General features: G+C 36.4%; 2 protein-coding genes across 2 annotated transcripts in view; one reads left to right on the forward strand and one right to left on the reverse strand.

Moving 5' to 3' along the window:
* Positions 1–26,113, forward strand: part of LOC141391554 (uncharacterized) — a 34,802-nt gene continuing 8,689 nt past the window's right edge. Inside the window, exons 1-4 of the mRNA XM_073964426.1 lie at positions 1–519; positions 6,047–6,658; positions 6,780–6,996; positions 7,059–7,246. Of these exons, the coding sequence (XP_073820527.1) occupies positions 289–519; positions 6,047–6,658; positions 6,780–6,996; positions 7,059–7,246 (1,248 nt within the window). The 5' untranslated portion in view covers positions 1–288. The remainder of the gene's footprint in view (positions 520–6,046; positions 6,659–6,779; positions 6,997–7,058; positions 7,247–26,113) is intronic.
* LOC141393983 (uncharacterized) lies at positions 19,350–21,159 on the reverse strand. Its single transcript, XM_073967668.1, has 2 exons — positions 19,778–21,159; positions 19,350–19,712 (listed from the first exon to the last, which is right to left on the reverse strand). Exons 1-2 carry the CDS (start codon positions 20,883–20,885, stop codon positions 19,513–19,515), a joined length of 1,308 nt encoding a protein of 435 aa, XP_073823769.1. The 5' UTR covers positions 20,886–21,159; the 3' UTR covers positions 19,350–19,512.

Below are 26,113 nucleotides of genomic sequence, written 5' to 3' on the forward strand. Positions count from 1 at the left end.
CAGCCAAAAACAAGATGTTCTACAAATCAACAAGTGCCGCTGAATAACTCGAACTGAAAAAGCGAACAAAAAGAGAGCAGGTCTTCTTCTTTCATATAAAAAGCTATTTTTTCTTCTAATCAGGTGACCTGCTTGTTGGAGTCTCGATGAGTTGTGTGGGGAATTTTATTTCAGTATTTGTCCAAGTATCCGACGGAACGTCGAATAAAGAAAATTAAAATAAATTTAGGGAAATTCAGGAAAAAAATAAGTTTTATTGAAGTAGAAAAGAAAACAAAGAGAACAGAAATGGGAACCGGCGCTGCAAACTACACCCCACCAGAATGGATTACAGCTGAATTTCTGCAGGATGTCCTCAAGGAATATTTCAAAGATGACACCTTGGAGGTTCATGAAATTATTGTGAAAAGTGTGACCACAGATGTAGAACGGGGCAGTGGATTTGCCAGTGAAATGCATCGGGCAATCTTTAATTTGAAACGCAACGATGTTACCGGTAAATTCTCGGTCATTATCAAGGTAAGAGATGAATGAAGAAGTTTGGGGTTAATGCCATTTATGAGTTTGTCAGAAATCGATAGGAAATGTTGCTCGTGCTATTTATTAAATTGCATGTTATCATTTAGCGAAGGTCAGCATTTTTGTAATATTAGTTACAAAATTTTTTTTTTTTTAAATATTTGCAAATTATAAAGTGAAATCTTGTAATTTCTGCGACCACATTTTTCCTAGATTTTCTTTTCAAAGAAATCTTATCAAATAGATAAAACTATGCGGCGATAAACCTTTTTGTTTGTTATTTAACAAACTCACATGGGTCGCTTTTGTATTTTCACGTCCCAAAAAAATTGCGTACGTTTTACGGGCGTTAGTTATTTTATTGGAAACTTCAACTGAAATGTTAAAAATATCAACAAAAAGAAACATCAACAAAATCAATAAAATAACATTTAAAAATCTATCTATGGATGATTTCAACAACTAAAAAGGATCTGTCTGCTTTTTCGACAGTGAAAGTCGGGGTGCACAAAATTTCCTATGAGGAGATCCTTATTCAAAAAAATTTAAATCATATTTTCGAATATGACAGAATAAATTTTGAAATTTTCCTAGTAAAATTTTAGGTATTTGTGGGTTAGGTATCAACAATAAAATCCATAACCCTTCATACATTACAAGAACACCACGTAGACGGGGTTTTGGATCAACTTACGTTCGGTAAGAATTACGAAAACATTCTCCAACAGCCCTTAAATGACCGTTGATCAAGAATTTATTAACTTTTGTGAGGGACGTACCCGAAGAAGTGGGCCGATATAGTATATCGCCGACCTTAGTCTTAGTTTGGAAGAAATATTGCGATGTAAAGGGTTTGGACCAAATTGGTTACTCTCTTCGAGAACCAGACAGATGGACGGACAGGGTTCGATCGTCTCCAAATCGACATAGTCAAGGTACTCTAGCTACTAGGGAAGACCCTAAAAGGTATTCAGTGAAAGATCTTCTGGCTTCTATAGAAGACCTTATAATGTATTCTATCTACCAGTGAAGATTTTTAAAGGTCTTCTGTGTAATAAGGAAGACTTCAAGTTCCCTTTTGTATACCAGCGAAGCCCTTAAATGGTATTCTGTCTACCATATATAATATATATACATATAATGTTCCACAAACATCCCAAAAGGGACAAGGGAAACTTCTCTCATATCAATGAGTGCACCCCGATTCATATTAAGCTGAATGATATGGCGCCTACTGTTTATCTCTGATTTCGAACAGCGTGTCCTAAGACACCACTCACGAAACATCGCCAACATTACCCAGGCGTATTTTGCCACCGTTGACAATTTGATGTTCCTTGGCCGGGGAATCGAACCCACGACCTTCAGCGTACAAGGCGCGTGTGCACCGCGGTGGCACCTTACCATAGAGGACCTTAAATGGTCTTCTATGTACTTGGGAAAACCTAACAAGTAAGAAGTCGTTAAGTTCGGCCTAGCCGAACTTTTTATACCCTCCACCATAAAATATTCATAAATAATATGGTATAATGAGTTTCCTTTCCTGTCCACAATTTTAGGTTCAAAAAATTTGTCGACCACTTATACCCCAAATGCCTAAATTATCTAATCTAATGTGAAAAATGTATTCAATCAGGTGGTACCTTTATATGGCGGCTATATCAAAATGTGGACCTATCTTGACAATTTTGGAATAAAAAGTCAAATTACGTGTAGTTCCGTCAAACAATGTAGCTAACACCCTCAAAATACCGAAAATCGGGAGGTATCGTTAGATGGGAGCTATACCAAAACAAGGATCTTCGTTGGCGATTTTTAGTGAAGAAGTTTTGTGACCACCGAGAACCTCAAGTATCAAACTACAGCTAGTTCTGTTAAAATTTGTAGCTAAAACCCTCAAAATACAGAAAATCGGGGGTACCGTTATATGGGGGCTATACCCAAACATTAACCTAAATTGGTGTAGAAGTGTTGTGACCACTAAGAACCTTAAATGCCAAATTGCAGCAAGTTTGGTTTAAAACTGTAGCTAAAATACTCAAAATACCGAAAATCGGGAAGTACCGTTATATGGGGCCAATACCAAAACCTCGATATAGCCCATCTTCGAACTTGACCTGCCTATGGTTAAAATACACTCTGGTGCAAAAATATAGCGTTCTAACTCAATTATTGTGGCCGCTAGAGTGATTAAAACATACGGAAATGGCTATATCGACTCAGAATTTTATCCCGATCAAGAATATATGTATATACTTTATGCGATCTCAAGTTATTACTTCAATGCGTTACAAACGGAAAAACAAACTTGATATACCCTCCAAACCATGGTGTAGGGAATAAAAGGATAGTCTGTCTACTACGGAACACATTAAAAGGTATTCTGTCTACTTCAGAAGACCTTACAAGGAATTCGGTCTACTAGAGAAGAACTTAAAAGGTATTCTGGCTGCCAGAAAATACCTTAATAGGTTTTCTGTCTACTATAGAAGACCTTAAAAGTTCTCCTGTCTACTGTAGAACCCCTTAAAAGGCCTTCTGTCTACCACAGAAGACCTTAAAAGGTGTTCTATGTGTCATATTATACATTAATAGATCTTCTGTCTACTAAGGAAGACCTTAAAATTACTTCTATAAAATTAATTCTGTGTACTATAGAAGACCTTAAAAGGCCTTCTGTCTACTATAGAATACCTTAACAGGCCTTATGTCTACTATAGAAGACCTTAAAAGGTCTTCTGTCTACTATAGAAGATCTTAAAGGCCTTCTGTATACTATAGAAGACCTTAAAAGGCCTTCTGTCTACCAGATAATATCTTAATAGGTATTCTGTCCACTATAGAAGACCTTACAATTACTTCTGTCTACCACAGAAGAGCTTAAAATGCCTTCTGTCTACTATAGAAGAGCTTAAAAGACCTTCTGTCTACTACAGAAGACTTTAAAAGGCCTTCTGTCTGCTATAGAAAACCTCAAAAGGCCTTCTGTCTACCAGATAATACCTAAATAGGTCTTCTGTCTACTACAGAAGACTTTAAAAGGCCTTCTGTCTGCTATAGAAAACCTCAAAAAGCCTTCTATCTACCAGATAATACCTTAATAGGTCTTTTGTCTACCATAGAAGCCCTTAAAAGATCGTCGGTCTACCAGATAATACCTTAATAGGTCTTCCGTCTACCAGATAATACCTTAATATGTCTTCTGTATACTATAGAAGACCCTTAAACGCCTTTTGTCTACCATAGAAGACCTTAAAAGATCGTCGGTCTACCAGATAATACCTTAATAGGTCTTTTGTCTACGATAGAAGACCTTAAAAACTGTTATTTCTACCTGATAATACCTTAAAATATCTTTTGTCGACTACTATAGAAGACCTTAAAAGGTCTTCTGTCTATTGTAGAAGAACTTAAAACGCCTTCTGTCTACCATAGAAGACCTTAAAAGGCCTTTTGTCTACCATAGAAGACCTTAAAAGTTCTCCTGTCTACTGTAGAACCCCTTAAAAGGTCTTCTGTCTACCACAGAAGACCTTAAAAGGTGTTCTATGTGTCATATTATACATTAATAGATCTTCTGTCTACTAAGGAAGACCTTAAAATTACTTCTATAAAATTAATTCTGTGTACTATAGAAGACCTTAAAAGGCCTTCTGTCTATAGAATAGCTTAAAAGGCCTTCTGTCTACTATAGAAGACCTTAAAAGGTCTACTGTCTACTATAGAAGACCTTAAAGGCCTTCTGTATACTATAGAAGACCTTAAAAGGCCTTCTGTCTACCAGATAATATCTTAATAGGTCTTCTGTCCACTATAGAAGGCCTTACAATTACTTCTGTCTACCACAGAAGAGCTTAAAATGCCTTCTGTCTACTATAGAAGACCTTAAAAGACCTTCTGTATACTACAGAAGACTTTAAAAGGCCTTCTGTCTGCTATAGAAAACCTCAAAAAGCCTTCTGTCTACCAGATAATACCTTAAAAGGTCTTTTGTTTACCATAGAAGCCCTTAAAAGATCGTCGGTCTACCAGATAATACCTTAATAGGTTTTCTGTCTACCATAGAAGACCTTAAAAAGTATTCTTTCTACCTGATAATACCTTAAAATATCTTTTGTCGACTACTACAGAAGACGTTAAAAGGTCTTCTGTCTACTATAGAAGACCTTAAAACTCCTTCTGTCAACCAGATAATACCTTAATAGGTCTTCCGTCTACCAGATAATACCTTAATATGTCTTCTGTATACTATAGAAGACCCTTAAACGCCTTTTGTCTACCATAGAAGACCTTAAAAGATCGTCGGTCTACCAGATAATACCTTAATAGGTCTTTTGTCTACGATAGAAGACCTTAAAAACTGTTATTTCTACCTGATAATACCTTAAAATATCTTTTGTCGACTACTATAGAAGACCTTAAAAGGTCTTCTGTCTATTGTAGAAGACCTTAAAAGGTCTTCTGTCTATTGTAGAAGACCTTACAACGCCTTCTGTCTACCATAGAAGACCTAAAAAGGCCTTTTGTCTACCATAGAATACCTTAAAAGTCCTTCTGTCTACCATAGAAGACCTTAAAAGACCATCTGTCTACTACAGAAGACCTTAAAAGGCCTTCTGTCTACCATAGAAGACCTTAAAAGGCCTATTTACCAAAGAAGGTTTTATAATGTGTTCTGTCTACTAGGGAAGACTTCAAAAGGTCTTCTGTGTACTAAGAAAGGTCTTCTGTGTATTGAGGAAGGCTTCTGTCTGCTAGAGAAGACCTTAAAAGGCCTTCTGTCTACCATAGAAGACCTTAAAAGGCCTTTTGTCTACCATGAAGACTTTGAAAGTCCTTCTGTCTACCATAGAAGACCTTAAAAGACCTTCTGTCTACTACAGAAGACCTTCTGTCTACTACCATAAAAGACCTTAAAAGGCCTTCTGTCTACCATAGAAGACCTTAAAAGGCCTTTTGTCTACCATAGAAGACCTTGAAAGATCTTCTATCTACTACAGAAGACCTTCTATCTGCTACAGTAGACCTTCTGTCTACTACATAAGACCTTAAAAGGCCTATATACCAAACAAGACTTCTGTCTACTAGGGAAGACTTCAAAAGGTCTTCTGTGGACTAAGAAAGGTCTTCTGTGTACTCAGGAAGGCTTCTGTCTGCTAGGGAAGACCTTAAAAGGTCGTCTGTCTACCAGATAATACCTTAATAGGTCTTCTGTCTATTATAGAAGGCCAGACAATAACAAAGATATGTACAAACCTTTCTCAAAATTTGAAGCAAGGAGTGCAGAACTATCCCGACTCTACGCCAATATCGGTATTTGTGTCACCATGCTCCCAAGATAGTCGCTCTGACACGATTGATTTTATATTATATTTCGGGACTTTCATTTGCAATGTACCCTTTGGATAATCTATAAGATTAAGATAATGCAGGACATTTTACAATTGATTTTAATTTTTATTTTTAACCCTTTACTATCCCAAGCTGTCAAATCTAAATAAGTTGTTTAAATCTCTTTATGTTTCAGGACCACCCTAAGGGCTTCACTGGTGTTGTTGCGCACAAGAGCAAACTTTTCAAGCGGGAAATTATGGCCTACAAGGAAATCATACCCCGTGTCGAAGAATTGCTAGCCTCAATTGGCGATACAACTAAAGTAGCTCCCGCTTGCTACTATACCACCGAATCACCACAACCATTCCTCGTTTTAGAAGATATGAATTTGACAGGTTTTGAAAATTTCGAAAATGGCCGCCTGCTCAATTTGGATCATGTTCTGCCGGCTATTGAAAAGTTGGCAAAGCTACATGCCTGCTCTGCTGTGATAGCTGCTGAAAATCCCAAAATTATGGAATTTTTTGAAGAGGCGCCCATTTCACGTAATCCCGATCGTAAAGATTTCTTAACATTCTTTCCCGTCAACATCCGCTGTGTAGCTGAGGAAATATCCCATTGGAAAGGTTTCGAAGAAATCACCGAGAAAATGTTTAAATTGGCCGAGAAAGTATTACCCGCCGCTGTAGAAATGTATGAATCGCATGAAAATGGTTTTCGGGTGTTTAATGTGGCCGATTTGTGGGTGGATAATTTAATGTTCCATGTCAACAATGAAACCAAGGAACCAGATGATGTGGTGCTGGTAGGTAGACAACATAATTATTATTCAGTCGTCAGTCAGGGGCTAGGTTTTCTACTGAAAAATTAGGCCATTAAGTTAAACATTCGCTCTCTTCATTAATATTTTTCTCTTAATTTTCTAGTTGGATTTCCAATTGGCCTATTATGGCTCCTCAGCCATGGACTTGAATTATTTCCTCTACGGCTCCTTGAATGAAAATGTACGCAAGGTACATTTGAAATACATTGTACGTGAATATCATCGCATTTTTAAGGAAACCTTGGAGAAGTTACATTATGAAGGTGATATACCTTCATTGAAGGATCTTACCATTGAAATCATTAAGAATAGTTTACAAGGTATGGCATACGAAATTACTTTTTACAAAAATTATGTTCACTGTGTATTCTTCTCCTTCTAGCCGTCATTGCTGCCACTTGCCTTACACCCATCATTTTCATGGAAAAAGATGGTTTCCAAAATTTGGAGCATTTAACCTCACGCACGGAGGAAGGTGATCAACTGCGCCGTCAAAATGTTGAAAACCCAAAATATCGTCAGTTTTTACAGCGCACTGTTAAAGAATTCGAATTGAGTGGATTTTTAGATGTTTAAAATTTTTTTGATGTTGTTTGTTTTACATTAGTTTGTAAGTTTTATCAGTTTTTTGTTGTTAACAAATGTTTTAAAAGATGCATATTGTATAAAGCAGTATTTTTTCCAACTAAGTTTGGTTTGTTGTTATTATTTAATAATCGCAACCGCCGCAAAAAATGTAAAAACATCAGTCGGCTTAACTGGCAATGGTAAATACTCTCAGCATATGATTGTAAAAAGAAACAAAACGGATAAGAGGTCTAATGGAAGTAAATCAGAACTGCTCAGAACGGTATTCCAGTACACCCTCCAGTATGTCCATTACGATAAATTCGTATTTAATTAGGGAAGATACAAATCACTTTAGCGAAGACACAAATCACTGTAGCGGAGACACACAGAGTTCTGTTAACGATTTTGCTAATAGCTCGTTAGCAGAGCACTGTTAATGTTAACAGAGCTTTTCAAAAATGGGTTTCTTTGTAAAAAATATCTTTTTTAGGGTCTTTAAGAAAAATTCTGCCGGACAACATGGGTACTATTGGAAAGCTTATCGAGACAGCTATCGGCTGCGCTAGTTAAATCTTTAAAAAAATATTGCCCGATGTCGCGATATTAAGTGTTTTTGGGATAATCCCTGTAATAAGGATAATTATTTTGATATTATGGAAAATTCTGCCGGGACAACATGGGTACCATTGGAAAGCTTATCAAAACAGGTATCCCCTGCGATAGTAATATCTCTAAAAAATTGCCCGATGTCGGGATATTAAGAGTTTTTGTGATAAACCCTGTAATAAGGATAATTATTTTGATATTATGGAAAATTCTGCCGGGACAACATGGGTACCATTGGAAAGCTTATCGAAACAGCTATCCCCTGCGCTAGTAAAATCTTTAAAAAATATTGCCCGATGTCGCGATATTAAGTGTTTTTGGGATAATCCCTGTAATAAGGATAATTCTTTTGATATTAAGGATATTAAGGAAAATTCTGCCGGGATAAAATGGGTACCATTGGAAAGCTTATCAAGACAGCTATTCTCTGCGCTAGTAAAATCTTTAAAGAATATTGCCCGATGTCGCGACATTTAGTGTTTTTGGGATAAACCCTGCAATAAGGATAATTATTTTGATACCATTGAAAAGTTTATCGAAACAGCTATGTTGTCCCGGCAGAATTTTCCTTAACATCCTTAATATCAAAATAATTATCTTTATTACAGGGTTTATCCCAAAAACACTTAATAGCGCGACAACGGGCAATATTTTTTAAAGATTTGAATAGCGCAGGGGATAGCTGTCTCGATAAGCTTTCCAATTGTACCCCTTTGGTCCCGGCAGAATTTTCCTTAATATCCTTCATATCAAAATAATTATCATTATTACAGGGTTTATCCCAAAAACACTTAATATCGCGACATCGGGCCTTTGGTCCCGGCAGAATTTTCCTTAATATCCTTCATATCAAAATAATTATCATTATTACAGGGTTTATCCCAAAAACACTTAATATCGCGACATCGGGCAATATTTTTTAAAGATTTTGCTAGCGCAGGGGATAGCTGTCTCGATAAACTTTCCAATGGTACCCATGTTGTCCCGGCAGAATTTTCCTTAATATCCTTAATATCAAAATAATCCTTATTACAGGGATTATCCCAAAAACACTTAATATCGCGACATCGGGCAATATTTGTTAAAGATTTTACTAGCGCAGGGGATAGCTGTTTCCATAAGCTTTCCAATGGTACCCATGCTGTCCCGGCAGAATTTTCCTTAGAGACCCTAAAAAAGATTTTTTTACAAAGAAACCCATTTTTGAATAGCTCTGTTAACATTGACGCGCTGTTAGCAAAAGAGTTAACAGAGCTCATTGTGTCTCCGCTACAGTGATTTGTGTCTTCGCTAATTAATTACGAATTTATCTTAATGGACATCCCTCCAGTCTCTTTCATTTTTTGTTAAACACAACAGAATTAAGAGTAAGAGTAAACAAGTTAGAACGCCGTTAAGTTCGGTCATGCCGAACTTGTTATAACACGAGTTGTATTGAAGTAAAATGGAACAATCAAATTTCATTAAGCTTAAAAATACCGAAATTCGGTAGGTACTGTTCCTTGGGGCTATATCGAAAACAAATTTCCGGCGGAAAATTTTTAAACTCAAAGAAGACAAAATTTCCGAAATTTCGGTAAAACCTTCAAAATAACGAAAATCAAGAAATATGCTTGTATGAGGTATATAAGAACCCACGGACCTATAGTGATAATTCTCCTCTGGAATATTTGATAACCCCATGGAAGACTAAATAACCAATTTCAGTCCTTCGGTGGGATATTGACGTAACTACCTTCAGAATTACGAAAATCGGGAGGTACCGTTCTATGGGGCTATATGAAGCCGTGAACTTATACCAACACATTTCATATAGAATGTTTAACACCCCAAATGAATGCCAAATACAAAATTTCTGCGATTTCCGTGGAAAATTGAGGCCACAACCTTTAAGATACAGGAAGTAGGGAGGTGCCGCTCTATGTGGGCTATATAAAGTCGTGAACGTATACCGACAAATTTCATATGGAACGTCTCATACCGCAAATGAATACCAAATTTCAGCCATAGGCAGGTGCCGCTCTATGGGGGCTATATAAAGGCGTGGACCTATACCGACAAATTTCATATGGAATGTCTCATACCGCAAATGAATACCAAATGTTGATGCTTCGACAATAACACATTTTGTGTCATTATGGCGCCTAAAAAAACAACAACAACAGAGATATACCCTCAGCCTGTGTGGCATATATCAGCGCAATGGCAAAGCATTGCCCACTCCATGCAAACAGCCGCAAAATCCATACTTGGATACCAGAGGCCTCCACCAAGGAATCCATGGTATGATAAGGAGTGTCGTGCTGCCACCGAGAGAGATACAGGGAGAAAAGGAGAGAGGAGAAACGTCTTTTCCGCAGGAAAAAGAGAGAAATGGAAAAGCGGGAGTGTGAAAAAATCGAGATGTACAGGAACCAGAATGAAGTCCGAAAATTCTACCAAAGAGTCAAGCATCAAACTGAAGGCTTTGGTACAGGCACATCCTCCTGTAGAGACCAGCAAGGTAATTTGGTAACTGATACAGATAGTGTACTCAGGATATGGAAAGAACATTTTTCAAAACTGTTGGTATCCAATAGCAGCGAAGACGACGAAGATACCACAGTCCCAATCCCAGAAGATGGTATTGAATGTATACCGCCCAGCCAAGATGAGGTAAAGACAGCAATAAATCGGCTGAAGAATAATAAGGCAGCAGGAGACGATGGCTTACCAGCCGAGCTGTTCAAAACCGGAGGCGACACGCTGATAAGGTGTATTCATCAGCTAGTTAGCACCATCTGGCAGGAAGAACGAGTACCCGACGATCGGAACCTGAGTATCCTGTGCCCCGTCCACAAGAAGGGAGATAAGACTGTATGCTCTAACTATAGGGGCATACGTCTACTCCCTATTGCCTACAAGATCGTGTCAGGGATATTGTGCGAACGACTAAAGCCTATGGTCAACGAGATAATTGGACCATACCAATGCGGCTTTAGACCTGGCAAGTCCACCATTGACCAGATATTTACCCATCATAGGCCGATCAGTAAAAGAAGTAACTGATACCTTTATGAAGGTCGAAGGAGAATCTGCTAAAGTGGGTCTGGCGGTAAACGGGGAGAAGACCAAGTTGATGGTGTCGACGCGCAATGCGTCTATTGAGCTCGGACCGACTGTGGAAGTTGGTTCCTATAATATTGAGGTAGTAAAAGACTTCGTCTACATCGGCACCTCCGTAAACACAACAAACGACATCAGTTGTGAAATAAAAAGAAGAATTGTATTGGCCAACAGATGCTACTTTGGTTTAAGTAAGCAGTTCAAAAACAAAGCCACATCTCGTCAAACAAAAATAACGCTCTACAAAACACTGATACTACCCGTGCTGATGTATGGCTCCGAAGCCTGGGTACTTGCTCAAGCAGACATGGCAGTGCTTGGTATGTTTGAGAGAAAAATTCTTCGAAAGATCTACGGACCAATCTGAGTTGACGGTGAATATCGACGTCGCATGAACCACGAGCTGTATCTGCTGTACAACGACATCAATATTGTTAAACGTATCGAGATGCAGCGATTGCGTTGGCTAGGCCATATCATAAGAATGAGCGATGATGAGGTGTATAAACACGGACCAAGATTTATCGTGCGCACAAATTTTCCGAAGGTACCGGAAGGAGTGGACCGATATAACCCATCTTCGAACTTAAACTAAGTTTGGACAATATTACGAAAGCCAAATTTTAGACCGAATCGGTTGATCCGTTCGAGAGTTATCGTGCGCTCCGGCCAGACAGACGGACGGACATGGCTAAATCAACTCCAAATTGTCTGAACACACATTTTGTCCAAACATACTTCGGGTCTAAAACCATTATTTCGATGAGGCACATTTTGCCGTATGAAACAGTATATACCCTCGTTAGCATAAATGCTGAGGGTATAACACGTATGGTTGAAACAGAAATAAAAATAAAATAAACATTATTCCACAACATCCCATACGGGACAAGGGAAATATATATTTTCATATTTTTCCTCTTCGCTGCTTGTGATGGATGATAAAGTATAAAACATTTCCGAAAAAGTCAAGATCCTTAGCAGGGAAATATGGACTTCCCCCGAAACTCTATACATTGTGATCAAGATGACAAGCACAGTAAAATGTTCAAACCGATACGAGTGGTGTCCCTAAACGACATTTAAGCTCAAGTTAATAAAATCTTTTAAATAATAGCTTACCTCTTTGGCCGGACACTGTAGTTCTGTCTAACAAGGCTGCACAAACATTTCATAACAGAGATAGATAGAGCGGTATAGTAAATTAATGTAACGAATGTCCATTGACCATCAATCCTTTCGTATCCCATTATTGATTGTGTCCAAATAATGCCATAAATGGAAAAAAACACAATAGCACAAGTTACACTTTACTCAGTACACATTCCAAGGCTTAATCTCTTTGACACTTGTCTAACGAAAGTTTAACGACACAAACCGATATAAAACGAGCTTACATAAAACACAACAAAAAAACCAACGACCGAAAGATCAATGTTAAACCGAACATAAAATTCATCTCCTATAAACACACATACGCACGAACGCCCGCACACGAAAAACGAAACAACAAAAGGAAGACAAAAATTGCAATTCCATTGGAAGTCAATAAACACTAATTTTCAATAAATAACAACAGTAAACACACTATTTCACAAATATTTTCTAATAAACAAATAAATCAATCCTTTTTGTCATCTTTTACACGAAATTAAATAAACATTTCTTTAAAATTACACTTTTACGTTTAACGGACAAGAGTCGCGACCGAACGATGTGAGAATTTCATGACAACTGAGAAAAAACAATTAAAGAAATAACAGGGTTGCCAATTCCAAAACAATTAGAAATGAAGAAGTAAAAGCTCCATATAAAACAAGTGTTGTAGAAAGAGTCCTATTGCTGGGGACGATTGAAACCTCCAAAATCTGATGCAATGTGAAACAGTGTAAATCCAATCACATATTTTTATATGGAACATATATTAATGGGTCCATAAATACAAAAAAATATCATGGTTTTGGATTTGATTGGAATTATCCCCATTTTATATCCTGCACCACTATGTAGGGAGGACAATTATAAGTTCGTTTTGGATCTTAATTAGGGGGTTCATGCTCTTTATCTTTGGACCTCTCTCTTTAGGTTTATCGTAGGGATGTTCTGGGCGCACAGTGGTTCAGAAATCGATTTTCCTGGCCAAAAACCTCAATTTTTGTTGTCACCGATTGTTAATTTCTATATGGGATTCGATTGTAAACATACTGAAACTAAGGAAAGCAAAAAAATTAGATCAAAATATTGGAAGGTGTGGGCGTGCCGTGCTCCTAAAGACAAAAAATGTTTCCCAATTTTGGAAAATACTTAATTTTTGCAAATTTCTGGGGAAAGAAACAGATATTTCTCAGAAACTATATAATACATTGTGTTTATTGTTTTTTTAGGTAGGTAGGATTGTTGCCTGTAATAACGTTTTAATAAATTACCGTAGCGTTTAGACGAAGCGAGCTATTTAATTTTCCTCAGGTACTAAATTTTAGTGAGATTCAAAGTTTAGTGGAATAGAACTTTTACGGAACAGCTTGGAACAAAACATTTAGCACTTTTTTTTAATTTTTTTGAAATTTCATGCTTAAAAATGTGTGTTTTTCTCATACCGTTTCCCATATAAATTATACGTTTTATCTGCCCTCTGCCTTTAGGCTAAAAGAGTATATACACTTTGACACGGCAACAAATGTGCCTCATCGAAATAACGGTTTTAGACCCCAAATATGTCTGGACGAAATTCGTTTCAGACAATTCGGAGTCGATTTAGCCATGTCCGTCCGCCTGTCTGGCTTGCTGGTGGATAACTTTCGAACGGATCAACCGATTCGAACCAAGCGTAATATTTTGTCCAAACTTAGTTTAAGTTCGAATATGGGTCTCCCCCACAAAAGTTCAAAATTTGTCTGTAAAATGGTGTGGACGATAACTCTCGAAGGGAGCAATCGATTTGGTCCAAGCTTTGCACATCGTATTATTCCTTCCAAATATAGATTGGGAATGTGCAATATATTGTTCCACTCCTTCGGGCACATCCCACACAAAATTCGGATAAAGTGAAGTTTAAGAGGTCCTTTCGGATCGTCTTTAATTTTTTAGTAGGTTGTCCATGCGGCTCTCTTTTCTACGGTTCAATTTTTTTCTTGCGCAAGCCCATACTTCCAGAGATATTGGGCAAAATGTTCCAAGAAACCCTGATGACACCACCCAAAATGGCAAATCCGCAAGATAATTCTTGCAGGGAGTTTCTGATTGATGCAGACTTTACACATTATATTATTTCATCCAGTCATGTATCAGGTTGGATTATGGACTATACCCAGCAAAATGTTTGTAGCCAAAGAAGTAGTTGAATCATGAGTGCAAGTGATTTCGGACTACATCTTTTTACGTGAAAGAAGTCATGATTTTTACAAGGGCATGGTGCAGTGAGGATACTGTCTAATTTGCTTCTTAAGTACACATTTTGCATTAGTTCTTTGTAGTGAATAAATATACATTCAATGGATTAATTTAAAAATTGATTCGCAAATACTCAAAATGCATGTATATGGGAGAAGTACACATCTATTAAGCGAGCATTTTCACTGATTTGAGACCTCGGGGACATTTGGAAAAAGTATTTTAAAGAGTTGTGGTAACTTCTAATTAATATTTATGACCTCTTTCTCTAGTTTCGTTCAAATTAGTACCAAACTCATGTTTTTGTAGAACATTTTTGTTTGAAAAAATAGTAGTTTGATTTTAGTTCGATAGTCTTAATGAAATTGAAATATAATGAATATAAAACAATGGAATATTTCAAATAGATTATTTTAAAAAGCGACTGAGTGCAAATAAGAATCAAATACCTTTATTCTAGAAAGTTAGCTTTTATTACACAAAAATACCCAAAAATACCCAAAAACATCTTAAAACGCTTCTTGCATAGAGTCATGCAAAATAGGTAATAAACATCTAAAATTGATTGCATCCTAGCTGCACCATGCCCTTCTAAAAATCATGACTTCATTCAACTAATTTTTTGTCTGCAAACAAATATGCAGTCTGACATTTCTTGCACCTATGATTTAATTTTGGATACAAACATTTTGCTGAGTAATTAAATTTTAATTATTTATTATATTTAATTTAATTTTTATTATTTTAATTATTAAAATACCATAAAATAAATTGTTCCTTGTGTTTTTTAAGAATTTTATTTGCAAAAAGTTATTATAAATGTAAACATTGCTAAAATGTGAACATTTTATGACAGTGGGAGTAGTTAATTTGGTTTATATATGCGGCTACGAGAGTTTTTAGGTGTTTTCGGTTGAATTCGCATTGAAACGAATTCATCAGTCACACTTATTCTTGAGCTCGAGTAGTCATAAAATTGGGGAAGGGTTCTTTGTTTCAATACAAAGAACTAAGAGAACTGATGAGTCCAAGTGGCGTTGGACGAAACTAGTATTCTCTGCCATCCCCAAAAGTAATCAATTTTAACTACACCCCACTTTAAACTTGTTTTTTAAATTTGAACACAACAAATATGAGATTAAGCTTGACTACAACAAAGAGTAAATAATTTTTTGTATTTTTATGGGGTTTGACTTTTTTAAATAGTTAGAACATATGAAACCAGTAAAAAAACGTCCACCAAAATTAAATTGAAAGAGAATGGAATAATTAGTTTCCTTTCATCTGAGAAAGTACTTAGCTCCGCCACCGCTCCAAGGCTTATTCCTGTGAGGAGTAGAATTTGCTAACTGAAACAAAGACAAAATTCAAATTTCAGCCATTTCGGGTTCATATTGGGGCCAAAACCTTCAAAATACCGAAAATGTGGAAGTACCGTTCTATGGGGGCTATATGAACACGTAGACTTATACCAACAAATTTCAGGTGGAATATTTTATATCCTCAACGAAGACTAATTACCAAATTTCAGCCATTTTGGTGGGATAATGAAGCTAAATCCTTCAAAATACCGAATATCGGGAGGTACAGTTCTACGGGGCTATATGAAGGCGTGGACCTATACCAACAAATTTCAGGTGGAACGATTTTTTATATCCTCAACGAAGACGAATTTCAACATTTCAACCATTTTGGTGGGATACAGAAGCTAAAGCCTTAAAAATACCTAATATCGGGAAGTACCGTTCTATGGGGGCTATATGAAGGCGTGAATCTATACAATCACATTTTAGGTGGAACGATTTTTTATATCCTCAACGAAGACGCATTTCAAAATTTCAACCATTTTGGTGGGATACAGAAGCTAAAACCTTCAAAATACCGAATATCGGGAAGTACCGTTCTATGGGGGCTTATAAAGGCGTGAATCTATACCATCACATTTCAGGTGGAATGTTCTATACACCCAACGGTAACTAAATACCAAATTTCAGCCATTTTGGTGGGATAATGAAGCTAAAACCTCCAAAATACCGAATATCGGGAGGTACCATTCTATGGGGGCTATATGAATGCGTGGACTTATACCAACAAATTTCAGGTGGAACGATTTTTTATATCCTCAACGAAGACGAATTTCAAAATTTCAACCATTTTGGTGGGATACAGAAGCTAAAACCTTAAAAATACCGAATATCGGGAAGTACCGTTCTATGGGGGCTATATGAAGGCGTGAACCTATACCATCAAATTTCAGGTGGAAAGTTCCATACACCCAACGGTAACTAAATACCAAATTTCAGGATAATGGCGGGATAATGAAGCTAAAACCTACAAAATACCGAATATCGGGAGGTACCGTTCTATTGGGGCTATATTAATTCGTGGACTTATACCAACAAATTTCAGGTGGAATGTTTTATACACTTAACGATAACAACATACTAAATTTCAGCCATCTTGGTAGGATAAGGAAGCTAAAACTTTATAAATACCGAAAATCGGGAGGTACGGAGCCGGGACTGGTGGTCCACAGTTCTTTTACAACAGTAATGTATTGGGTTTACTTCCTTTTTTATGTCACATACTGAGGGTATAACTCTGTCGGCAAAGCCCGCTAATACTTTTTTCCCTTAGCCCATATCTACATTATGCAATTTTCCTTGCGGCAATTGTCAGTTTTTCGGTGAGAGAAGGTGTGGAGAGATTGTGAGGGTTATCATATGTCTCACCTCTCTCTTTATCAAACTGACAATTGCCGCAAGGAAAATTTCCAAATGTAGATATGGACTTATTTGAGGCAATAGTACACTGAAAGAAAATTACGTTGTATCAATGAAATTTGTCATTGATTTTGAACCAACGTAAGACTTTCTTTGTATTAATGGAGAAGTTCATTGAGTTTCATAAAATAAGTTTCATTATTGTTTCGTAGTATTAATGTGAAATTTTCATAGCAATAATATAACTGTATGTTCTAACTACTTTATTGAATATAATAAACGAGTATCATTGCATAATTGTGGAAATTTCATTGGAATAATGAAGAAACTCATTATTTTTATTTAATAAAACTTTTCATTTATTCAATGAAACTCTACGTTGGTTCAAAATCAATGAAACTTTTTTCTTTCAGTGTAGGTGAAAATACTTTCACATATGAATTATCCTAGTCACAATAATTTGATTACGAATGCGCATGAAATAATTTAATGCATAAGCAAAGGTATTTATCCATTTAAGAACGATTTTAAAGGTTCTTAACGTTTAAAACCCCATAAATACACCCAGCAAAAAGTTTGCCTCCAAAGATGCAGTTAAATCATATCGCTCATTTACTCAAACAGTGGCATAACATCAAAAAAGCGTTTTCTGAGTTAGAAATTTCTGTTTTTTTCTACGACTTCTACTTTATCTTGTGTAAAATTTTCATGATGATATCTCTAAAACTCGACGAGTTACAGCTCATTTACTACGAGTTTCGCATAAATCAACACAAAAGTTTTTTGAGTTTATGAAACACTAAAACACTTCAAATCATGCTTGGTCTTGCACAGAAATTTTGCACTGATATCTGGCTAGCTATTGCAAAATATGGTCCAAGTATGTAGTTATTTTAGTTTTTGTGTAATAATCATTTTAAGTTGGAAAGTCGAATTTCAATAGCCAACTAAAAACGCGTTTTTCTCGAAACTTGATTCTTTGAGATGTGTCACTCTTTGAGTAAATGAGCGATATGTACAAGTGATTTGTAAATACATCAAATTATGAATTTTTACGCATGATTTTTACAAGAGAGTGACTACTAAGAGATGCACTTCATTAGCACTGCAATGTAACTAACCCTTTGGCATTGCATTTTCACTAACCATTTGGAATCGCATTTTAACAAACCCTTAGGGTAGAATAGGATGCAGTTCAATTTGAATCCAAAACACTCGTTTTGATTTCTTTGGATGTGAATTTAAAGGCACCCTTTGGAATGTGTTTTTATTCAGTTCAAAGATGCTTTGCTTCATCTGCTAAATTTATCCAAAATTTTGTGTGGGAGGTACCCGAATGAGTGGACCAAATCGGTCACTCCCTTCAAGGGTTATCGTGCGCACAATTTTTCCGAACATTTTTGAACTTTTGTGAGGGAGGTAACTGAAGGTGTGGACAGATATGGCTAATCTTCGAACTTATACTAAGTTTGGACAAAATATTACGAAGGCCAAAGTTTGAACCGAGTCTACAGATCCGTTCAAGAGTTATCTTGAGCTCCAACCACTAAACACGGTGTCATAGGGTTTTTTCACATTTCAGGCTATTTTCTCAGGAAGTATGGACTTGCCCCTGATAAAACTTGTATCATCGTATGGGGGGCGGTGAATACAAGTTGTTACAACAAAAACCAAAGCGATTCGAGAGCAGGTCCTAAAATGAACTTTTCCGAACTTTTATGTGGGAGGTACCCGAAGAAGAGGACCGATTGAGTCCATATTGAAACCTCATCTAAGTCTGGTAGAAATTTCACGAAGTGTAAAGTATGGATCAAATCGGTTACTCCCTTCAAGAGTTATCGTGCACACAAATTTTCCGAACATTTTCGAACGTTTGTGGGGGAGGTATCGGAAGGTGTGGACTGATATAACCCATCTTCGAACTTAAACTAAGTTTAGACAAAATATTACGAAAGCCAAATTTTGAACCGAATCGGTTGATCCGTTCGAGAGTTATCGTGCGCTTCATCAAGCCAGACAGACAGACGAACGGACATTGCTAAATCGACTCCAAATTTTCGACTCCATTTCGTCCAAACATACTTGAGGTCTAAAACCATTATTTCGATGAGGCACATTTTGCCCGTATGAAAGTGTATATACCCTCGTTAGCATAAATGCTGAGGGTATAATGAGTAATGATCCTACTATCAACTGTTCATTCTTGAGAACATTATAGTTATTTTACGGAAAACCGTTTTAGTGTACAGACCCAAACCTTAAATAATAAATGAAAACACTCTATTTAAAGTAGCCTCATGGTTATGAAATCACACATACAAGTAAAATTACTTCTTAAAAACGAAATTATACAGAATTCTAAAACTAAACCACACCAAAAGAAAATGGAAAATTATAATTTTAACAAAACCGAAGGAAGATAAATTTCAAAACACTTCCTTCTCATTGGTCCTTATCCAAAAGACCCCGATGATCATAGATTGGCAACAATTTGCGAAGTATGCGATGCATATAAGGATTGCTGTAGCAAGTGTCCTTAAAACGTATGGCCCGTTCGTCGGTTTGCATGAGGGCATTGAAATCGGCATCATCGTTTACGTTATTGCGTTGGATCGGTTGGACGACACAGCTTGTGTGCATGGCTAGAAAAAATAAAGGTATTTAATTATTTTTTTCAAATGAAATATTTAAATATTTTGAGACTTACAATAAAAGGATTTTTCTTGCAGCTGTTGATGGAATTTATGCAAACTGGGTATGCTGCCCTGATACTTCAATTTCTCCAAAGTCTCTCTAAGATACGTGTAGTAGTGGTGTATAAACTCATCCATTTTTTCTAAATCCAATCCCTCAATCAGAGAACCGTTAAGAAAATAGAACAAATCCACCGCCGGTGAGGTCCAGGCCGAATATTGAAAATCAATTATAATAACATCCAGGGGCTTTTGAGTTTTCTTGTCGTATTTGACCAAAACATTGTTGGTCCAGAGATCACCGTGAGCAAAAACATTGAAATGTGAGGGTAAGGGGTCAAATACCCGTTTACCCAATTCCATAAACAATGGAATTAAATCAACGAGTTTCTTGTGTATGTCCTTAAATTCTGGCCATTGGGCAACACGCCTTGTACAAGCCTCAAAACAACCTCTAAAGCAGGGCGCATATATCTCAGTGTGACGATTAAACATACCCTTGTCGTAATGTTCCAGGCAATGGGGCTCACGTTCATTTAACACCGCCGAACAGGCATGCATTTTGGCCAATTTCCTCAACACAATCAAGGCGATGTCCATATCCAAACCGCGCAAACGATCGGGCATAGTGTAATCCCTTTCGTTGAGATCTTCAAAAACCAAAGCCGATTTTTCACGATCCGCAGCCATAGTTTCGGCAAAAATTTGTTCGTCATCCCCGATTTCCTGCAGGAGGGCTTTCAACTTGGGCAGTACGTCTTCGTAGATTTCGATTTCACGATTGAATATGTCATAGGGTTCCATGGTTTTGCGGGCAAGCTCATCACCCTCAAAAGAGGTTTTTACAATATAACCTCCCTTCTTTAGACAGCCTTGGGAATTTTTATATTCCGCCTTGACCCTTGTCAGTACACCACCATAATTTTCACCCTTACCCAAGGCAGGTTTGGCATGTAGTTTCAGCAACTTGATACTGTCATCTTTGTAGTAAGACCTCAAGCACGACTCGAAATAATCTTTGCTCAACCATTCGGGACAATATTCGAGGGAAATGTCTTCGTGGCACTTTTTGGCCTTGGGCAAAGTGTTTTCAATTTTGGCAATTAGTTCCGAAGCAGACATTTTTTTGAATTGATAAGTTTTCTTTGTCTTCTTTGATGTATATAGATGTCCTTGATATGTGTGATTTTTTTAATCTACAATTTACTACTTGACATTGTCTGCTGGCTAAGCTGCAAGCAAGCAATGGCACTGTTCCTCAATTCTGTTTCTCTATATATTTCAAATTCTTAAGATTTTTGATATCTAAGCGTGTGGAATTTTTTTGTTGGTTTTTTGCTCTTCAAACTTATTAATTTTGATTTATGTCCGTGACTTTTTCGCAGCAGCAACAACAGCTGTAGAACGGCTACTCGTAAAGCAGTTCGGGGGTAGTGTAAATAATCTCCTCCTTTGTGTGGTGTAAAATGCAAATATTTAAATAGATTTGCAGCTGACGAAACTTACGACACTTAGACAGATAAAATAAGAGCAGTTATATAGTCGGGTCATAAATGACAAAGGCCTCGAAGTAAATTTTTATTAACCCTTCTTTAAATAAGGACTTACAATGAAGTGAGGGTAATTTCTCTTAACGTGAAACTTGTTAAGGCTCGATATGGATCAATGAATAATATAACTCTAGTCTTGACCGAAACGTCTTCAATTAAAATCTTTATTTAAGTGTGAGTTTTCCGGAGACGAAATTAAACATGAAAATCACGGTGTGACTTAACCAAATTTAAATGGAAGGATCTTACACCTGGGAAGTTTCTGCGGATTCTGAAACTGCTATGTTCATAGATGAGAAAAATTAAAAAACTAAAAAATCCCCGGAGGGGTTTTTAAATAAATCGCGGTCAAAATACACATTTTTAGGGGTTTTTTAGGTTTTCACCATTTCGCTTGAAAATTGCAAGTCCTATGGAAATTGGACTAAAGAAAACGTTGTAGCAGTGAAAATTCTCTACAAAATTGACCTTTATGATATTTTCGTAGGTTTTACCGTTTTTGAGATATACAAGTTCAAATTGAGAATTTTTACAGCTACAATTTTTTCTTTAGCCCCATTTCGATGGGACTTACCGTTCTCAAGCAAAATCGTTGAAACTTAAAAATCTCCTAAAGGTGTGAACTTTTTTATTTTTTTGATTTTTCTCATCTATGAACATTGCAGTTTCAGAATCCACAAAAACTTCCCAGGTGTAAGCTCCTTCCATTTAAATTTGGTTAAGGCGCACCGTGAAATAATTTTCATTCTAATCAATATATTTTGAAATTTTGTGAATGTGAAGAGAAAATATAAAAATTTTTAGAACCTCGATGGACTTTGACTTAAATCACAGGCATTTGACTCACAATCGGACATATGATGACATGGTGTTTGTCCTCCAAAAATCCTTTGTTGATACCCAACTTTATGACCCATTGTAAGGCATTTTTTATGACAGACTTATGTTAGACTTTGTTAGATAATCCCATTACGCCTTTCAATTGAAGCGTAACGTTGATATCTTCACTTAAGTAAATCATAAAATGACACTTGCATTTCTCGTGTCTAAATTTATGAACGTAATATCTTCTTAATTGACTTACTTAAATAAAAGCATGAATGGAAGCTCGTAATGTCATTCGGTTTACTGCTACTGCCATCACTACTGTTGTAATAAAAAATCACGATTTAAACATTCTTCGGTCACAATAAAACCTGAGAATATGTAACATTTCCCTGATACACCATTTCTAAATAAATGTTCGGGTTAAATTACAATGTCAATTCGAAATCGAAATGAATATATGTACATACTTCTAATTGGAATGGCAGGACAATACAAAAATGGTTTAGCTTATATTAAAGGAAAACAAGCTACCTTTTACATTGCTAGTAGGCTAAGAAGTAATGGGTTATTTTTTCAATCTCCCAGCCACAGAACAATTAAGGAAATAAAATCCACTGCTGGTGAGGTCCAAGTCGAATATTAAAAACCAATTTTAATTGCACCCAGAGGCTATTGGGTTTTCTTATCGTACTTGGTCAAAATATTGTTGGTCACCGTGAGCAAAAGCATTAATATCTGAGTGTAGTTGGCCCCAAAATTCACAATTACATAATTCCATATACAATGGAATTAATTCCTCGACTTTCTTGTGTATGTCCATAATTTTGCCATTGGGCTCCGTGTAAGCTCCAAAACAACCACTAAAACAGTGGTAAGGATGGCGGGGCAAATTGTTTCAGAAATCGAAATCTGAACCGATTTCGATGTAATTTGGCACATTTATTTTCAGACCGAATTCAGTCACATATTCCAAATTTCATTAAAATCGGACGTATATAGCGTGTTTGGTGCAGCAAATACGTCAAATCGGCCGAAAATATATATGGGAGCTATATCCAAATCTAAACCGATTTCGATGTAATTTGGCACATTTATTTTTAGACCGAATTCAGTCACACATTCCATATTTCATCGAAATTAACCATATATAGCGTGTTTGGTGCAGCAAATACCTTGAATCGGGCAAAAATATGTATGGGACCGATTTCGATATAATTTGGCACACTTATTACTAGACCGACTTCAGTCACAAAATCCAAATTTCATCAAAATCGGACCTATATAGTGTGTTTGGTGCAGCAAATACGTCAAATCGGCCGAAAATATATATGAGAGCTATATCCAAATCTGAACCGATTTTCACCAAAAGCAATAGCGTTCGTCCTATGGCTAACAAAATTATATTCCTTAATTTTAAGCTGAATCGGACAAAAAATGCGACGTTGCGAACAAAATTACATGGACAGACGGACATGCATACATCGACTCAGAAAGTGATTATGTGTATATCCCTAAAAGAAACGATGGGTATATTTCGTCTCCTTATGTATGTTACATACAAATGTACAAGGGCATAATACCCCTTACCACAGTGTAGTGTAGGGTATAAAAATGCATACTGGAATTTGTTTGCATTTTCAGTGTTGCATAGCGTTATTTAGAAACATTTTAAGTCCTATTTGGTATTGGGATTCGAATAATTCCTTTTTTCCTATTTTTTTTTTAATTTGTCAATAAAAGTTTTCCTATATACCTCTGTAAAAAATAACTTACACACACATACATATGTTCCCACAATATCCCCGAAGGGACAAGGGAGACTTCTCTCATATCAATGAGTGCACGCCGATTCATATTGGCTCAATGATATGGGACCTACTTTTTATTGCCGAGTCCAAACGGCGTGTCTTACGACACCACTTTTAGAGAAGTTTTTCATGGCTGAAATACTCAGGAAATGTCGCCAGCATTACTGAGGGGAATATTGCCACCGTTGTAAATTTGATGTTGCTTGGCCTGGAATTCTAACCGCAGACCTTCTGAGTGCAAGGCGGACGTGCTAACGCTGCACCACCGTAGCCCCCGTAAAAAATAACTTATTTCACCAAAAAAAATAATACGTTTCATTTATTAACATTTATTTAGTTGTTTTATTTATCTTAAACACTTTGAACGTGGGTTTTATTTTGGGAGTCATTTCTTTTCGATTTATAGCGCGTTCTACAGTCATTTCAGTTGGCCATCGTATAACTTAGAGGTTTTGGACCTATATATCAGGAAACAGGAATGAAGGATTTTCGAACAGACTAAAAACTGCACATAAACAAAAATCTTGAATTTTTGTGGGGAAGGTACCCTAAGGAAAAGGCTGATATGTATCATTTTCGAAGTTAAACCAAATATTACGACAGCCAAGTTTTGGACTGAACCGGTTGAACCACTACACATGGCGTTTATAGATTTCGGTCCATTTTCTCAGGAAGTAGGGACTTGTCCCTGAAAAAAACATGTACCGTCGTAATGGGCGCAGCGAATACAAGCTGTTTGCAAAAAAATCAAAACAATTCGAGAAGGTCTTAAACTGTACTTTTCCGAAATTTTGTGTGGAAGGTACCTGAAGGAGTGGACTGATATAGTCCATAATCTATCCTGATCTATGTCTTGTAGAAATATTACGATGTGCACAATATTGACCATATACATTGCTTCCTTCGAGAGCTATCGTGCGCCACATTTTAGGGAAAAAATTGAAGTTCTGTGGGGTAGGTACCTTGATCTAAGTTTAGCGTAAAGGCTAATGACAGAGGGTACAATTATCTTCAAGTTTTTGGTGAATTTATGAATAAAACACTGTTACTACCAAATTGTAAGAAATTCTACTTGCGGGGTAACAATTGTTGTTCGTTATAATCGTGGTCATTTTAGGAAGTTGAATGTGTGTAGAAATATTTAGAAAAATTCTTTGTGAACACAAAACTTTGTTCGTTATAAACGTAGTTCCTTATAACCGATGGTCGCTATATCTGAATTCTACTGTGTAATTCTTTATTTTAGCTTCCCTGTAGGAAGCATGGGGACATGTGTCGACATGTCACCACTTTGTCTACTATTATGGTGACAAAGTCAACACTTTGCAACAGGTTGTCAACAATTGATACTTTTACCTTAATAAGAAGAAGCATTGTTTATAGTGAAAACTGATAGCCCAACGAAGCATCTTATATTTTTTAATTGTTTGGCATAAAATAATGTGTTTTTGTGAAAAATCAATAAAATATATAATTTTAATAACAACAAGTATGAGCAAAGGAAATTAGAAAAGGAAAGTAACAGACAAGTGAAAAAATAGACAATTCTATATCAAAATGCAGGTTCTGAGGCGGCTGACAACATTTGTGGTGAAACTTCGACTATTAGACATTTTATGGAATCTTTAGAGAAGATGACGAATATTGTCCCGTCTCGCTGGAAATGATGAACGCAACTTACATCTGATATTTGGACACGGCATAATAATGAGTTAGAATGTTGAAGGGTTATTTGGCAAAAATTGATTGCGAGATTTTTGCAATGTTTATACATACGGCTGTAATGTAAGAAAATTTAAGGACATTTTGTTTATTTATGCTTATTTATACATGTTTATTCTTTTCAATTCTTAGATGTTATATGTATCAATATTCAGCGAAAAGCCTAATAAAACGCGAAGCAGAAGAAGAAATATTTTAAGCAGATAAATCACACCAATTCTTATGGCCAAGAACCACCAATTCTTAGGCGATGATATTTCTGACAATGAAGACGATATTTTTTATTATTGGTTAGTCTGCCTTGAAAAGATTGGCTTTACTAATTTACTAATTTTGTGCTTTTGTGGAATCTTGGACGTAGCCTTTTATAAAGATAAATATACTGTAATACGCAATTTGTACTTTTTAGTATTTTCATAATTATATGTTATTCTTTAATAAA

The sequence above is a fragment of the Musca autumnalis genome, unplaced genomic scaffold (assembly GCF_047663935.1).
Source record: "Musca autumnalis isolate F117 unplaced genomic scaffold, ASM4766393v1 scaffold_1, whole genome shotgun sequence".
NCBI classification, from domain to species: domain Eukaryota; kingdom Metazoa; phylum Arthropoda; class Insecta; order Diptera; family Muscidae; genus Musca; species Musca autumnalis.

What these genes read in the sequence shown, in the direction of transcription:
- LOC141393983 (XM_073967668.1), bottom strand. Translation starts at nt 20,885, where the DNA reads ATGTCTGCTTCGGAACTAATTGCCAAAATTGAAAACACTTTGCCCAAG. An exon ending in GCAAGAAAAATCCTTTTATT is followed by an intron (nt 19,713 to 19,777) that starts GTAAGTCTCAAA and finishes TATTTTTTCTAG; the next exon opens with CCATGCACACAAGCTGTGTC.